The 14,811-nt window shown below is 47.6% G+C and overlaps 1 protein-coding gene across 3 annotated transcripts in view; it reads left to right on the forward strand.

The window, feature by feature from the left end:
* The window catches only part of PIAS1 (protein inhibitor of activated STAT 1), a 59,603-nt gene extending 48,649 nt beyond the window's left edge, over window positions 1-10,954 (forward strand). For all 3 annotated transcript variants that reach the window (XM_064388487.1, XM_064388489.1, XM_064388488.1), the window contains exons 9-14: window positions 1,767-1,927; window positions 3,432-3,562; window positions 3,787-3,964; window positions 5,640-5,782; window positions 5,981-6,018; window positions 7,801-10,954. In XM_064388487.1, the coding sequence (XP_064244557.1) occupies window positions 1,767-1,927; window positions 3,432-3,562; window positions 3,787-3,964; window positions 5,640-5,782; window positions 5,981-6,018; window positions 7,801-8,097 (948 nt within the window). In that variant the 3' untranslated portion in view covers window positions 8,098-10,954. The remainder of the gene's footprint in view (window positions 1-1,766; window positions 1,928-3,431; window positions 3,563-3,786; window positions 3,965-5,639; window positions 5,783-5,980; window positions 6,019-7,800) is intronic.
* The last annotated feature ends 3,857 nt before the right edge of the window (window positions 10,955-14,811 follow it).

Genomic DNA, 14,811 nt, shown 5'->3' on the forward strand with positions numbered 1-14,811 from the left:
GGGAATAACGTGATTTTTGGGATGAGAGGAATGTGATTTTGGGATGGGAATAATGTGCTTGGTCATGGATTTGGGGGGAGGAGATGCCAAACATCTGGCACCAGAGCATCTCCTGTGGGAATTCTGTATCTCCAGGGAATTCTGTGTCCCCTCCCCTCACTGGGGACTGGGTGACAGTGACTGAGAGCCAGAGGGAAGGAAAATAAACGAGATTTCAGTTCAGAGGGAATAAAAACAAGCCCTCACCATCAGGCTGGAGGAAGTGGTGGCCTGTGAGAAGAGCCTTTGTTTGTGCTGTGGGGTTGGGTTTGGGATATTCTGGTGCCATCCTGTGGCATCCTCCTTGTACTGCTCAGCATCAGCTGGATTGAGCCACGCTCCCAGAAATTCCTCTCCCTGCCCTGGCAGCAGCCAGGGGATGTTTTAGTGAACTCCTCGGTGTGAACAATTCTCCTCCTGATGCCTCAGGTGTAGATTTTCTATTTTTCAGGTTCTGTGCTGCTTTAGTGGGTGGGTCTGGGCTCCACACTGGGGATGGTGAGCTCTGCACAGAGCAGGGAGACAAAACAATTCCTGCTCCAGCTGGGCACCAAGGACAGATGATCCAAATCTCAGCCCAGGAGCACAAAGCCCGTGGGATGAAGAGAGGAAAACAAGGATGGGACTGCAGGGGCTGCAGTGGGATTGGGCACTGAGCTGCAATGTGCACATGGAGCAGAGCTGAGCCCAGGGACAGAGCCGTGACCCTCGTGCATTTTGGGGCCATTTGGGTTCATCCTGGGTGCAGCCCTGGCTGGGCTCTGCTGCTGCCCAAGGTGGATCCGTGGAGGAGATCCTTGAATCAATCCCTGCTTTATTCTGTAGCTGTGCCCAGCCTCTGCTCCAGCTCAGCCTTCCCAAGGCATCATCCCATAAATCACTGTTCTGTTGGGTTTTCGTGTGGTGAAAATCCCGTTCCCACCTTGCTGCTCTCACCTTTGGTGTGGTCGGTCCAGGCCCCTCCTGAGCTGCAGCAGTGCTTGAAACAAGAGAAGTGATTCAAATAAACAAAAATACATATTGCAGCAGAGCCATCTAACACAAAGTGGTCAATAAACAACAAAGTTCAAAGAGTTTCTTTTTTGTTCTACCAAAAGGAGGAAATGTAGGAAATAGTAGAGGTAAGAAGATTTCCAGAAAGCTGTAAAAACAAGCCTTAGAAACAGAAAGAGCAGAGAAAAAGGAACCAACTACACCTGCAAAATCTGAAAGTAGAAAAATTACAATAGTATAGCAAGCAAGAACATTTGGGGTTTTTTGAGCAACTGCTGGGGTTTTGTGAGGAGATTTTTATTTCAGATTAAAGTGAAATTCCTTTTGCTGTGTGCTTTCCTTTCAGTGTAATGATACTTTAATGATAATGAAGGATAATTCTGGTTTTGGTCCATGTAATACATGGAATAATATATAATAAATCTATTTTTGGTCCATCCAGGACACTGCTATTTACAGGTACTCAGTGTATTTTGTTACAGGAATATAGCAGGATGTATTCTTCAGCTTCCTTGGTCAAATACAACTCAAAACATGATTTTTATTCACTTTTATGCCATTTCAGACATGCAGGAAGGAGGGAACTGTGCATGTGACAAAACTCAGACTCCTGAGCGTTCTTTCTGGAATACAACTCATTTTACTCATGTCTCTTTTCAGGCAGCATGAATTAAATTATTCCTGGTGGTTAATTGAACACCAAGGTAATAAAATCCTGTTTTTTCCTCCTGCAGCTCGGCAAGATGCGCCTGACCATCCCCTGCAGGGCCCTGACCTGCTCCCACCTGCAGTGCTTTGATGCCACCCTCTACATCCAGATGAATGAGAAGAAACCCACCTGGGTGTGCCCTGTGTGTGACAAGAAAGCTCCCTACGAGCACCTCATCATCGATGGGTGAGTGAAGCTGGGAGCAGAGCCCACATGGGATGGTCCTGGCTGAAATGAAGTGGATTTCCCTCCTTTCTGCAGCTCCCCACGTTGGATTTCCCTGCTGCTGCTCAGGAATTCCTGGGCAGCTCCTTCTCTAGAATTCTGCTCCTTCAAACTCAGTTTGATAATAATGAGAGCAATTCTCAGTGAATTCCTGAGCTTTCCTAGGTGCAAACAGCTCATGTTGTATTTCCTTTTAATGGAGCAGCTGTACAAATGTGGCAGGGCTGCTAACAGACAGAGCAAATCAGTGCTGCCACCCCTCTGAGTGCCTGCACAATTCCGTGTACAATTTCACACTCGGGGAGTTGCTATCTATAGCAAGTGACACACAGATTGATTCCCTGGCTCTGCCTGCTTGCAAAACACCAAAAAAATAAATAAATCTCACCTCGGGCTGGGCCAAGTGTGGATTTCTGGGTTTGCATTTTAATTTCTTTAAGAGAGAAATTTTTCTTTTTTTTTAAGATAGAAAGAGAGAACAAGTAGAGGTTTCTGAGAATACTCTCAATATAAAACCAAAGCCCAAAAATTGATGAAACTCACACACAAAAACCCCAAAAGCAAAGCTGAAAAGCCCCAAGAAACACCAGAATGTTGAAAAACCACCTCATCAATGAGGAGTTTTTGAGGGAGTGTGTGTTTTATTTTGCCAGGGAAGGATGAGGTCACTCAGGATCCCTTTAGAGCAAGAGACACTCAGGCTGTTCTGGACTCCTGCAGCCCCAGATTTCCAGGGATAAATCTGCCTTGGATCAAAGAGCTGGGGGGCTCCTCCTTGAGGTTTCTGCCTAAAACAGCAAAAAACCAGGAATAATGCAAACCCCACGTTTCCCTTACTTCTCCTGGTGCTGCCAGGTGCAGATGTTGGGTCTGATCTAGCTGGAGCATCCCAAAGGGAAAGTTATTTGTGGAAAATGCTCCAATCTGGGAAAAAGGGAGCTAATTAAAGCCAAGCTCTAATTAAAGCCAAGCTCTTCCCTGCAGAACCACATGAATGGCCCTGGTCAGAAGCTGGAATTCCCACTGGCAGTGATGTGCTGCCAGGATCCTAAAATTTTAGGAGGTGCCTGTGGGAGAAGAGGCTGCAAATTGGGGTTCCCATGCTCAGCATTCTGTAGGAAGTTTCACAAGGCCTTAAATCCTCAGATTTAAGAGAGGTTTTCTCAGTTAAGGACTTTTTTATCAACTCTGGTTCATAGAATTCCTTTGTTTTGGGAAATGGAGAGTTCTGTGTCACAAGCTCTGCAGGATTCCACTCTCAGTGCTTTTAAATAAAAATCTTCATTTTTGCAGATTTTTATTTTAGGTAATACTTGAATTTTGTCAGTGATTCCTTTTTATCAAGGAGGCAGCTGAGAAAAGAGCAGAACAGTAAAAGCTTCACCACAAATTCAGATTTCCACTGACTAATAAAGGGAAAATAAGCTCTTTTTTAGGACTGATATGAAATATTTTTGATGGACAGGTTGTTCATGGAAATCCTGAAGTTCTGTACAGATTGTGATGAAATCCAGTTCAAGGAGGATGGATCCTGGGCTCCCATGAGGTCCAAGAAGGAAGTGCAGGAGGTGACAGCATCCTACAACGGAGTGGATGGTGAGCCATGGCTGGGAAGGGCACTCTGGGCTCCCCTGTGTTCCTTCACCTCCCAAAATGCTCATTTTTAAACATATTTTATAGCTTTAATCATTTCTGTTCAGCTAATTGGGTCACACCTGTCTGGGGCTGATGGTGTTTAAAGTTCCCAGCATTCTGTGATATTTTTTTCTTTAAATGCTGAGCTTTTTAAGGAGCTGTGGCTGATTGTTGATTCTGTGCAGGCTGCATCAGCTCCTCCATGGAACACCAGGTGTCCTCTCACCAGCAATCCAACAAAAACAAGAAGGTGGAAGTGATCGACCTGACCATCGACAGCTCCTCAGACGAGGAGGAGGAGGAGCCCTCGGCCAAGAGGAGCTGTCCCTCCATATCCCCAGCGTCCCCCATGAACAACAAGGGGTGAGCACAGGGCTGCAGGCCCACTCAGAGATCCAGAGCAACCCAGCTCTAGAAACTGCTGGTTTGGGTTAGAGCCTCAGCTGGGAGCTCTGGGTTTGCTCCAGCACGAGGCCCGAGCTTGGAATCACAGCTTGGGGTGAAGGGAAATATTTCTGGTGTGTTTGTGAAATGGTGCAAAGGGAATCAAAGATTTAAGTGTGGAACACACTGAAATATTTCAGTTGTGTTTGTGACATGGTGCAAAGGGAATCAAAGATTTGAATGTGCAACACAATGAATTATTTAAATTGTGTTTGTGAAATGGTGCAAAGGGAAATCACAGCTTTGAGTGTGCAACACAAATATTTCTGTTACGTTTGTGAAATGGTGCAAAGGGAATCAAAGATTTAAGTGTGGAACACACTGAAATATTTCAGTTGTGTTTGTGAAATTGTGCAAAGGGGAATCACAGCTTTGAGTGTGCAACACAAATATTTCTATTGTGTTTGTGAAATTGTGCAAAGGGAATCAAAGATTTAAGTGTGGAACACACTGAAATATTTCAGTTGTGTTTGTGAAATTGTGCAAAGGGAGTCAAAGATTTAAGTGTGGAACACAATGAAATATTTCAGTTGTGTTTGTGAAATTGTGCAAAGGGAAATCACAGCTTTGAGTGTGGAGCACCATGAAATATTTCAGTTGTGTTTGTGAATTGGTACAAAGGGAATCAAAGATTTAAATGTGGAACACAATGAAATATTTCAATTGTTTGTGAATTGGTGCAAGGGGAAATCACAGCTTTGAGTGTGGAGCACAAAAAATGTTTTAGTTGTGTTTGTGAATTGGTGTAATGGAAATCACAGCTTTGAGTGTGGAACACAATAAAATATTTCAGTTGTGTTTGTGAAATGGTGCAAGGGGAATCACAGTTTTAAGTGTGCAACATAATAAAATAAATCAGTTGTCGGTGAATTTGTGCAAATGGAATCACAGCTTTGAGTGTGGAACACAAAATACTTCAGCTGTATTTGAAAAAATGAGTGTAAAATGATGCAGAAGGCACAAAAGTGTGGATTTTGTGGACTGGGAATATTTTTCTTTCATAGGAAAATGTTGAAGCAGCAGCCAGGGAGGAGCAGGGAGTGGGAATAGGGAGTGCCACAAGCACCTGGGCACACCTGAGCAGGCAGGCTGGAAATAGCTCCTGGTTTGCATAAATCCTCTGGGATGGAAGCCAGGATGCTGTGGGAAGTGTCCCTGCTCCAGTGGGAATGAGTCAGTGATCCCTCAAGGCCTCACGCTGGAATCACCTTGCAGGGTGTCAGTGCTGTGGGGTCTCACAGGTCCCTGTGGGGGTTTGGGTTCAGTGTTCCTTCAGGATTGTCTGTCCTTGTTGGAAACACCTGTAACACTTTTCCAGAGACCCCAGCACCACTGCTGCTGTTTGGGACTGAACTTTGCTCTCCCACATTCCAGCTGTGCTGGACTGAAGGGAAGTTCCTGATGGAATATTGTGAGGAGAAGCTTGGGGAGTGTGTGATGTGGCTTTGGAGTGGCTGCACATCCTCCAGGAAGTTCAGAATGTGTTTTGGATTGAAATTCAATTTAAAAATAAGCCAGCAAGCACCCCCTGATGGGACAGCAATAAACAAGAGTGTATTTTATGCTTTTAACAAGCTTTTCTTTTCCCTTCCAGCATTTTAAATTTACCCCACCAAGCTTCTCCTGTGTCAAGAACCCCAAGCCTTCCTGCTGTGGACACCAGCTACATCAACACATCACTCATCCAGGACTACAGGCATCCATTCCATATGACACCCATGCCTTACGACCTGCAAGGTGAGTTGGCTGCACCTGCACAGCTCTCCACGCTCTCATTAATTATAGAATAAAAATAATCAGCTTAATATCACTGGTAGCAAAGAGAATTTGAAGTGTCATCAGTGCTTGGCTGGTTTGATTTCAAAATAAGTGGTGAAAAAATGGACAGGGGCTGTTTTGAGAAGCTGAATTTTGGTTTTTTTTGTCTCTTGACAGGTTTAGATTTCTTCCCTTTCCTGTCAGGTGACAATCAGGTAAGTCAGGGAGAACCAAATGCTGTGGCAAACACTTTTCCCAGCAGGATTTGCTGTGTGGGAGGCAGCAGCAGCATTATGTGAACACAGGTGTGGGATGAGGCACAGCAAAAATAAATATTTGGGGAGTTGTAAAATGTTAAACTCAGCAGCCACTTCATTGTGGAATGAAGGTGCAGCTTGATCCCTTCTCCTCCAAAAAAAGGGAGCTGGGATGTCTTCCCTTAACAAAGGGAAATTGCACTAACATTGCCCTAAAAGCTGAGGGCCACTTTGATGTCCTCATGGAGAGCAGAGCCTGCACTGGGAATTTGGGTCAGGAAATGTGCCTGAATATCCAAGATCTGAGAACGATTCTGATCCAAGGAATGCTGCTCTGGTTGTGGAGAAACCTTTGGGAACAAGGCTGGGGCAGCCTGGTGGGAAGGAGCACTGAGGGCAGCGTCCCCCTCAGGGAGGCTGGGTTCAAATGGGATTTTTGGCTGCTGGAGCTCCTCCTCTCTGGGGCTGCAGCAGAGAGGAGAACCTGGGACAGCCCCTGCTCCACCCAGCTGGCCCTAAGTGCATTCCCAGGATTGTGCCTTGCTGCCAGCAGGGATCAGCACAGCTCCACTCTCAGCTGGCTCACCCTGACTTCTGGGGGCTGGCAGAATGGGCTGGGGAGAACTTCACCCCCAAGGGAATTTTTGAACAGCTAAACAAAAAAAAAAAAGCCCCAAAAGTGCTGCTGCTTGCCCTTTATCCTGGTCTGGGCTGTCTGATCCCATTCCTGCTTGCTCCTTATCCTGATTTGATTTCTCTGATCCCATTCCTGCTTGCCCTTTTCCTGGCTGGGATTCTCTGATCCCATTCCTGCTTGCCCTTTTTCCTGGTTTGGTTGCTGTGATCCCATTCTCTTCCTGCTCTTTGTAATCCCAGCATCCCCAATTCCTTTTGGGTTCAAAACTGGGGGGCCACACAGCTAAAAATCCATTTCATGTCCCTCTACCTGAGCTGCTATGAAACCCAGAACCTGCCAAAACCTTCTCTTGACAAAACCCCCTTTTTTTTCCTGCTGCTCTGAGTGCAAAATCTGAAACATAACCTCTTGTTTCTACCCCCAAAATGCTGCTGCTTGCCCTTTTTCCTGCTTTGAGCTCTCTGATCCCATTCCTGCTTGCTCCTTATCCTGATTTGGTTTCTCTGATCCCATTCCTGCTTGCCCTTTTCCTGGCTGGGATTCTATGATCCCATTCCTGCTCGCCCTTTTTCCTGCTTTGCTTTCTCTCATCCCATTCCTGCTTGCCCTTTCCCTGCTTTGGGCTCTCTGATCCCATTCCTGCTTGCCCTTATCCTGGTGTGGGCTCTCTGATGCCATTCCTGCTTGCCCCTTATCCTGCTTTGGGCTCTGATCCCATTCCTGCTTGCCCCTTATCCTGTTTTAGGCTCTCTGATGCCATTCCTGCTCGCCCTTTCCCTGCTTTGGGCTCTGATCCCATTCCTGCTTGCCCCTTATCCTGTTTTAGGCTCTCTGATGCCATTCCTGCTCGCCGTTTCCCTGCTTTGGGCTCTGATCCCATTCCCTCCCTGCTGCTCTGTGGGTTTGGGTTTACAAACCACGTTTGTAACCCCAGCATCCCCAATTCCTTTCGGCTTCAAAACCGGGAAACCACAGAGCTAAAAACCCCTTTCATCTCCCACTGCCCGAGCTGCTGTGAAACCCAAAACTACCAAACCCTCCTTTTGACCCAACCTCCATTTTTCCTGCTGCAAAAACCAGAATTTGAGCCCTTTCTCCCCCAGCATTACAACACGTCCCTCCTCGCCGCCGCCGCCGCCGCCGTGTCGGCCTCGGACGATCAGGAACTGTTACACTCCCGCTTTTTCCCCTACACCTCGTCCCAGATGTTCCTGGATCAGCTCAACGCCGGCGGCAGCAGCTCCCTGCCAGCCACCAACGGCAGCAGCAGCGGCAGCAACAGCAGCCTGGTGTCCTCCAACAGCCTGAGGGACAGCCACGGGCACGCCGTGGCCAGCAGGAGCAGCACGGACACGGCCTCCATCTTCGGCATCATACCCGACATTATCTCCTTGGACTGATTCATTTCTAGGTTGTTTTTTTTTGGGGTTGGGGGGTTTGGGGGTTTGGGGACAGAGGAAATCTTCGTGCTCGGTTTTCCTTTCTGTTCAGAGAGAAAAAAAAAAAAAAAGTTAAGACAAGGTGGTTTTTTTTTTCCTTTTTTTAAAAAAGGGGAAAAAAAAATTTATGTGTACAGAGAACAAAAAAAAAAAAGTCTATTTTCAGTTTTACTTTTGTATATAAACCTAAGATGGCCTCGCTGGTAAAAATAAGAAAAAAAAAGACAAAAGAGAAAAAAAATTAAGAAAAACAAGGAGCTTCAGTTCATTTTTGTGGATGCTGAAGATTTTACACCTGTGCATTTGTCATGTGAGTTCCTTTTCTTTTCTTTTTTCCCCCTATAGTTTGGACACCAATGGCATTATTTTCTCCACTGTTAGAGAAACAGGAGAGGAGCTGAACTTCTAAAGTTCAAGCTTGGGGAGAGGGATTTTTCTCCTCTTGGAGACATTTCCCTCGGCTGGTGGAATGTAATTCCCCATCCCATATTTAGTGCAGATTTTATAATTGTGGCAGCAGAGCACTCCCTGCTCTGTCTGCAGCCCAGAGCCCTTCAGGAGTGGGGTTGGTTTTTTGGGATTTTTTTGGTGTTTCTGGTTCTGTGAGCCTCTCTACCCAAATTCTCCTTTTCAATTCCATGCTTTGGTCAGGAATGTTGCAGATTCATCCAGGGAATGACACACAACTGACTGGGAGGTTTAGGTTGGATTTCAGGGAAAACTCCACCTCCAGAGGGTGTGGGGCAGTGCCCAGGCTCCCCAGGGAATGCTGACATTCCCAAGGCTGCCAGAGCTCCAGGAATGTTGGGACAAAGCTCCCAGGATGCACAGGCTTGGATTTTGAGATCCCTGTGCAAGGACTTGGATCCTGGTGGGTCCCTCCCAACTCAGAATAGTCCACATTTTTGGGATTCAGTTACTCCTGAGGGCCTGACCCCATCAAATCCCAGCTGAGGAACGACCTGTGGGACAAGATGTTCCATTTTTGTGGAGTGGAGCCCCAAATCAACATCAAATCCCAGCTGAGGAACGACTTGTGGGACAAGATGTTCCATTTTTGTGGAGTGGAACCCCACATCATTTTTGTGAAGTGGAGCTGAGGAATGATTTGTGGCACAAGGTGTTGAATTGTTGTGGAGCCTCAAGTCAACATCAAATCCCAGCTGAGGAATGGCTTGTTGAGGAATTCATTGAGAAATGAATTTGATTTGGACAAGATGATCCATTTTTATGGAGTGGAGCCCCAGATCCCAGCTGAGGAGTGACTTGTGGGACAAGATGTTCCATTTTTTGTGGAGCCCCAAATCAACATCAAATCCCAGCTGAGGAACGACTTGTTGAGGAATTCATTGAGAAATGAATTTGATTTGGACAAGAAGTTCCATTTTTGTGGAGTGGAGCCCCAGATCCCATCTTTGGAGTGACTTGTAGCACGAGTTGTTCCATTTTTGCGGAGTGGAGCCCCAGATCCCATCTTTGGAGTGATTTGTGGCACGAGTTGTTCCATTTTTGTGGAGTGGAGCCCCAGATCCCATCTGAGGAGCAGTTTGTAGCACGAGTTGTTCCATTTTTGTGGCGTGGAGCCCCAGAGCAGCGCCTCTCCTGGGCTGGGGGTTTGTGCTCAGTGCTGCTCAGAGGAGTCCATCTCCCCCGAGCCCTGCCGTGTCCCCGGGTGCAGCTGCTGTGTGCAGGCTCAGCCTGAGCCCCTGCCTGGCAGCAGAGGCTGCAGGTTTCCGTGCAGCAGCTGCAGCTGGGGCTGTGCCCACACACCCTGCATGCCCACCCCTGGGTATTCCCTGCTCAGCCTGAACCCCAAACCCGCCAGGAAAACCCAGATTGTTCTCCCCACCCCGCTCCTTTAGGGCCAGTGGCTTCCAAAATTCACTTTTCCCTTGGAGTTCTTTGGATTCCCCGGATTTTTTTCAGCCGTATTTAATTCCTGGTTTCTTTTCTCATTGTTTTTAAGTTGTGCATGACATAGGAATTTTTTTTTTTTTTTTTGGGTCATTTGGGCTGATCCGTTCTTCTTGAGGAGTGGAATGTGTAAATAGCTGGAATGCAGATTTTTTTCAGGAGATTCTTTAAAGTCAGAGAAAGGGGGAGGGAAGGAAGTGATTCTCTTGTGTCCCAAAGTCCATGTCAGAGAGAGTAAATATTTCCTCTGGTGTGAAAAATATTTTTATAACTGGTTGAAAGTGCAGGTATTGAGTTTATCAGGAAAAAGAGAGCTAAGGAATACTAAAATTAGCAGATTCTTGTCTGAATTTTTTCATGTCCAAAAAAAACTGTTGATTGCAAATAGTTGCTTCAAGCATTGACAAGGGCCACCTTTTGCCTATGAAGTCGTCTCAAAAAAACAAATATAAATCTTGCATTGATTAAAAAAAAAGGAAAAAAAAAACAGGAAAAAATTTTAAAAAACCTGAGAAAAAAAAGCAAAAAAAAAAATCTTTAATCCAAGTAGCATTAGGTATTGCTGTCTGATCAGTTGTATGGTTATTTGAAAGGTTCACATGATGTGGCATCAAAAATTGTTTTTAGTGTTTTTACAGCATCCCTCTGCCACTAAATAGTTGACTTGAATTTTGGAAAAAGGAAACTGTTGGTGTTTATATGTATATGTGTGTGTATATATGTATTTATAGATCCGTGTGTGTGAGTTCCAGGTGAGTTCAATAGTTTTTTCCCATGCATGTGTATTTCATACATATCTGGCTGATATATTCTATTTCACCATACACCGATTTTATAATTTATTAAATGTCAGTTAAAAAAAGGAAAAAAAAGAAATAAAAGGATAGAAAATGGGAAAGACTTATTTTTGAAACAGTCTGATTTTGAAGTGATTCAACCTCTGCTAGGAGTATCTCTTACCCAGTTTAGGAGAAGATTTTTTGTGGATAAACTGGAAGATTTTTCTGGAATTGGGGGTGGGAATGCTGTGGTTTGCCTGGAGCCTGCGTGTCCCTGCTCTTGGAGCATCCAGCAGGAATTTGGGACTGCTCACAGCTCCTTTCCCACCTTTCCAGGGGCCTGGGAAGGGTGAGCCCAGGAGCAGCAGGATCAAAACCCCGTTAGTGCCCTGGCAATGGGACCTGGCAGTGCTGGCATCCTGGGGTTTGGCACCTTGGGGATGGCAGCTGGCCTTGGAATGCCATTCCCTGCGATCCCACCGGGAGAAAGGCTCCAGGTGCAAAACCCTGGTAGTGCCATGGAAAGTGGGATGTGGTGGTGCCCTGGGATTTGGCACCTTCGGAATGGCAGCAGCATTCCCCATCCCTGTGATCCACTGGGAGGAAAGCTCCCTGTTAACCCCATGGGAAGTGGGATGTGGTGGTGCTGGTATCCCAGGATTTGGCACTTTGGGATGGCTGCTCTGCCTGGTGCTCCCATTCCCTGGGATCCCAGTGCAGTTCAGGGCTGGCATTTGTGGCCTGTGCCCTGCAGCATCCATGGCCTGGGATCATTCCAAGGCTGGAATTCCTCCGTGCCTGCAAGCCCCAGTGAGCCCTGCCTGGTGCAAGTCTCGCTCTGCTGCTCCCCATTCCCTGCCAGAGTCATTCCCAGATAACTCCTGAATTCCCAGATAATTCCCAGGTAATTCCCAGGCTCTGGCTCTGTGCTCTCCAGCTCTCCAGTGGCAGCCTGGCTCTGCTCCTTGGAATTGCAGCTGGATTGTCCTGGGGTGTGCCACGGGAGGGGCAAGGTGAGCACAGCCATGGCTGGGGGTTCACACATCTGGGGTGAGCAGGTGTGCCTGGCACGAGCACACACGTGTGGGATGTGCTGACACACCCGTGGGATGTGCACACGCGTGTGGGATGTGCACGTGTTTGTGTGTGGGATGTGCACAGGGTTGGGATGTGACACATGTCAGGGATGTGTTCACGTGTTTGGGATGTGCACAGATGTGTGGGGTGCACACGTGTCTGATCTTCACACACCTGGCATGTGCACCTGTGTGTGTGTGTGGGATGTGCACACACCTGTAGGATGTGCACACACCTGTAGGATGTGCACACACGTGTGGGATGTGCACACACACCTCTGGGATGTGCAGCCACCTGTGGGACATGCACACACGTGTGTGGGATGTGCAGCCACCTGTGGGACATGCACACACGTGTGTGGGATGTGCAGCCACCTGTGGAACATGCACACACGTGTGTATGGGATGTGCACAGGAGTGCCCGGGGTGTGCACAGACCTGTGGGACAGGAATGTGTGTGGGGGGGGGGACATTCACACACGTGTTTGGGGTGTGCACACGTGTGTCACACAGACATTGGGATGTGCACACGTGTGTCACTCTCATGCTCACACCTGGGACGTGCACACGTGTCACACATGTGTTTGGGACGTGCACACGTGTCCCTGCAGCCAGAGCAGGCACAAGGAGCTGCAGCTGCCCTGGGGCCCCTGTCCCACCCCTCAGGAGCTGGGAATTGTCCCTGGAGCATTCCCCAGGTTCCAAGAGTTCCTTGGGGCCTGCGGAGCTGCAGAGCCCAGGAGAGGGAGGAGAACGTGCTGAAAATCCACCCTGTGCTGCAGTTGAGCATTTCAGGGTTTGAAGCCCATTTTAGTGGGAAAGATTTTGGTTTAGCAGTGGGATTTTATTTATTTTTTTTTAAACAGAACTTAGATTTCTAACAAGGGAAGATCACTGGTGGTCCCCGGAAGTGCTGCTGTTCATGAATTAGCAAAGGGGGAAAATGTAAATAGGGACAATGTGAAAATGACCCGGAATGGAAAGCTCTCATCCATGGCCTTAAACCTTTTCTCTTCGTTTTCCTTAGGGCATGCCAAGCCAATCCATGGATTTACAAATGTACAGTAGCCCAGTGTCAGTTTGTATAAAAGTACCGAGTGAAAATATTTATTATATGCATTGGAAAAAAAGAAAAAAACCAAACAAACCCCTGGTTTACCCACGGAATGTTCCCTGTTTCTGTAGAAATCCCTGGACACAATAAAAGCATTCGGTTATTCTGTGTTTCCTGAGGAGGAAAAGTGGGAACAGAGGGATTTCCTGGGTGTTTTTTTGGGGCTGGAATGTTTTTTTTTGGGATGATTTTGTGCTGTGACAGCGCTGCTTTGTCCTGGGAGTGTGTGCAGGGCAGCTCCTCCCTGGCTGCTTTTCTTTGGGAATGTTTTCCCATCCTGGAGCATCCCAAGGACTGGGAGCTGCTGTGTCTGCAGGAATGGGGAGGGATGAGCCAGGGATGGATGGGATCCCTTGGAATGTGGGAACAAATTCTCAAGGAATTCTCTGCTCCATCAGCTGCACAAACCAAACCTTTCCTGCATCCTGGGATCCAGGAGCAAACCCAGCGGGGGCAGAGCAGCATTCCCAGCTTCATCCAAACTTTGGGATGAGCGGGGTGGGAGCAGAGCAGGGAGATCCCACCTCTGCCTCTTTCCAGCTGCTCCTGGTTTTCCTGCAGTGCCGAGCTCTTGGTGACTCTGATTTTCAGGATCTTCTGGAGTGTTTCCTACCCCTGGAGTGGGAAGAGCTAATTAAGGCTTGAAGGGTGTGGCCGTGTCACTTTTCCATGGAGCAAAGTTCATTTTCCATGGAACAAAGTGGATTTTCCCTGGAAAGAAGCTGCTGAGAGAGCCTGGAATGTGGGGATCCCAGCCTGGGCTCCCTGGATTGGGGAGAGCACAGGGATCAGAGTGTGGATCAGGATGTTTTCCCTCTCTGCAGCACTGAAATCCCTGGATCTGCTCCCATGCCCTGTGTGCAGTTCAGCAATGCCATTGAATTTTCCAGATTTCCCCCCATGTTTGGTGTTCCATGAGGATAATCCCCATTCTTCCCTCACAGGGACACTGTTATGGACGTGGGAGGTTGGGATTTGTTGGGATTTTGGGGTTTTTTCCCAATTTCTTCCCAGCTTTGTGTGGCATTCCTGGGTGGTGGCCTTGGAGCATTCCAGCTCTCTGCAGGGATGGGTGAACCACGGAATCCTGGGATAATTGGGGCTGGAAAGGACCTTAAATCCCATCTCAGTCCAGGGATCCAGGGACACTTCCACTGTCCCAGGCTGCTCCAAACCCAGTCCAGCCTGGCCTTGGACACCTCCAGGGATCCAGGGGCAGCCCCAGCTGCTCTGGGAATTCCTCCCCAATCCCTTGGATCTGCTGTGGCTGCCAGGATTTAATTCCTGATTATTTCACTGATGGAGCAAAGGGAGATTCAGGATTTAAAAAGGATACAGGGAGAGGGGGAGGCTCCTGCCAGAGCAGATTCCTGGGAATGTGGGAGTTTTCCAGGTTGCTGCTTGTGCCACCATCCCTGTGAAAGCTCCCAGCTGAATCCAGGGAGAGCTGCCCGAAATTCCAGACACCCTCTGAGGAGCTGCTGAAGGCCCTGAGATCCAGGGGGGACAAAAACGAGGATCAGAGGGGGTTTAATCAACCTGGAAAATGAGGATCAGAGGGGGTTTAATCAACCTGGAAAACGAGGATCAGAGGGGGTTTCATCACTCTGGAGAAAAGGATTTTTTCCTGGTGTGGAAAAGGGGAATTTTCCTGGCCCTGTTTTTCCTTTATGGAGACACCAAACACCTGCTGGGCTGTGCTGACTTCTTGGAGAACCAGGAGACCTCGACCTTCTGCCACAATCCTGACATTTAAACGCTTTTAAAAATCATTTTTTTAAAGCTTGACACG

This window comes from Passer domesticus, chromosome 14, assembly GCF_036417665.1.
Source record: "Passer domesticus isolate bPasDom1 chromosome 14, bPasDom1.hap1, whole genome shotgun sequence".
Lineage (NCBI taxonomy): Eukaryota > Metazoa > Chordata > Aves > Passeriformes > Passeridae > Passer > Passer domesticus.